The sequence below is a fragment of the Phalaenopsis equestris genome, unplaced genomic scaffold (genome assembly GCF_001263595.1).
Source record: "Phalaenopsis equestris unplaced genomic scaffold, ASM126359v1 Scaffold001116, whole genome shotgun sequence".
Taxonomy (NCBI): Eukaryota; Viridiplantae; Streptophyta; class Magnoliopsida; order Asparagales; family Orchidaceae; genus Phalaenopsis; species Phalaenopsis equestris.
Genome location: NW_018165555.1, coordinates 7,717 through 8,599, shown reverse-complemented (window position 1 = coordinate 8,599; position 883 = coordinate 7,717). Strand labels below are relative to the sequence as shown.

Sequence of the window (883 nt, the reverse complement as noted above, 5' to 3'; positions counted from 1 at the left end):
ATAACAAATCTCTAATCTTTAATTTTTGGTTGTTGAGCAATCAAGTTAATCTAATTTGATATAATACCGGACAAGTTCTATTTTTTATTCATATATATTATAGATTCATTATACTTTATCACTCAATATATTCGTATTTATTGAAAATAAAAGAAAATAACAAAATTAATACACGAGATTTTAGTTGCAGATTCGCCCGAAAAGAATGGAAAATATTACATCTATATACCGTACGTGTAGACATCTACACAACAAACACAACATTTACGTACAAAATAACACAATGCCACAATGCAAAGCACCTCATGATCAAAACATCTAGACAACAAACACAACATTTTCTCCAATATATATATATATATATATCATTAAGCCAGAGTGCAACGAACATGTCCCATGCATATACATCTTAAATTAAGAATCTCAGAATGACTCGCAAAATCACTCGAGTCGAAACAACAATGGCAAATCAATTTCAATAACTTTGTTTAATTTTTCTCCTAAAGCTCAAAGTACACATTTCTCTACGGCTAGACGTTCGCATTATATATATATATATATATAGTTATAGGTGGAAAAGCAGCTAAACTTCCACAGAATTATCAAACTGGCAGCTAACTCCGCCGGCAAGAAAAAAACTTTAGAACCCCATCGGACCCCCTTATAATCAACGTAAACTCACCACCACCGCCGCCGCCGCCGCCGCCGCCGCCCCCACCACGACGCCAATACACAGCGCTCACAAACCCGGATTCAACCCTCCCGAAACGTCGAACCCATATCGGCTCCCCCCACCTGAAATCATAAACAAACACCTCATTCGTCTCGGAACCAGAGGCTATAAGCCCCCCCTCCCCCCATACCTCCATCCCCACAAACACCC

General features: G+C 38.3%; 1 protein-coding gene across 1 annotated transcript in view; it reads right to left on the bottom strand.

The window, feature by feature from the left end:
- Window positions 1-393: 393 nt before the first annotated feature.
- LOC110033259 (WD repeat-containing protein RUP2-like) overlaps window positions 394-883 on the bottom strand; it is a gene marked incomplete at its 5' end in the record, with an annotated part of 1,058 nt that continues 568 nt past the window's right edge. Inside the window, 1 exon segment of the mRNA XM_020737184.1 lies at window positions 394-878. Within this exon segment, the coding sequence (XP_020592843.1) occupies window positions 615-878 (264 nt within the window).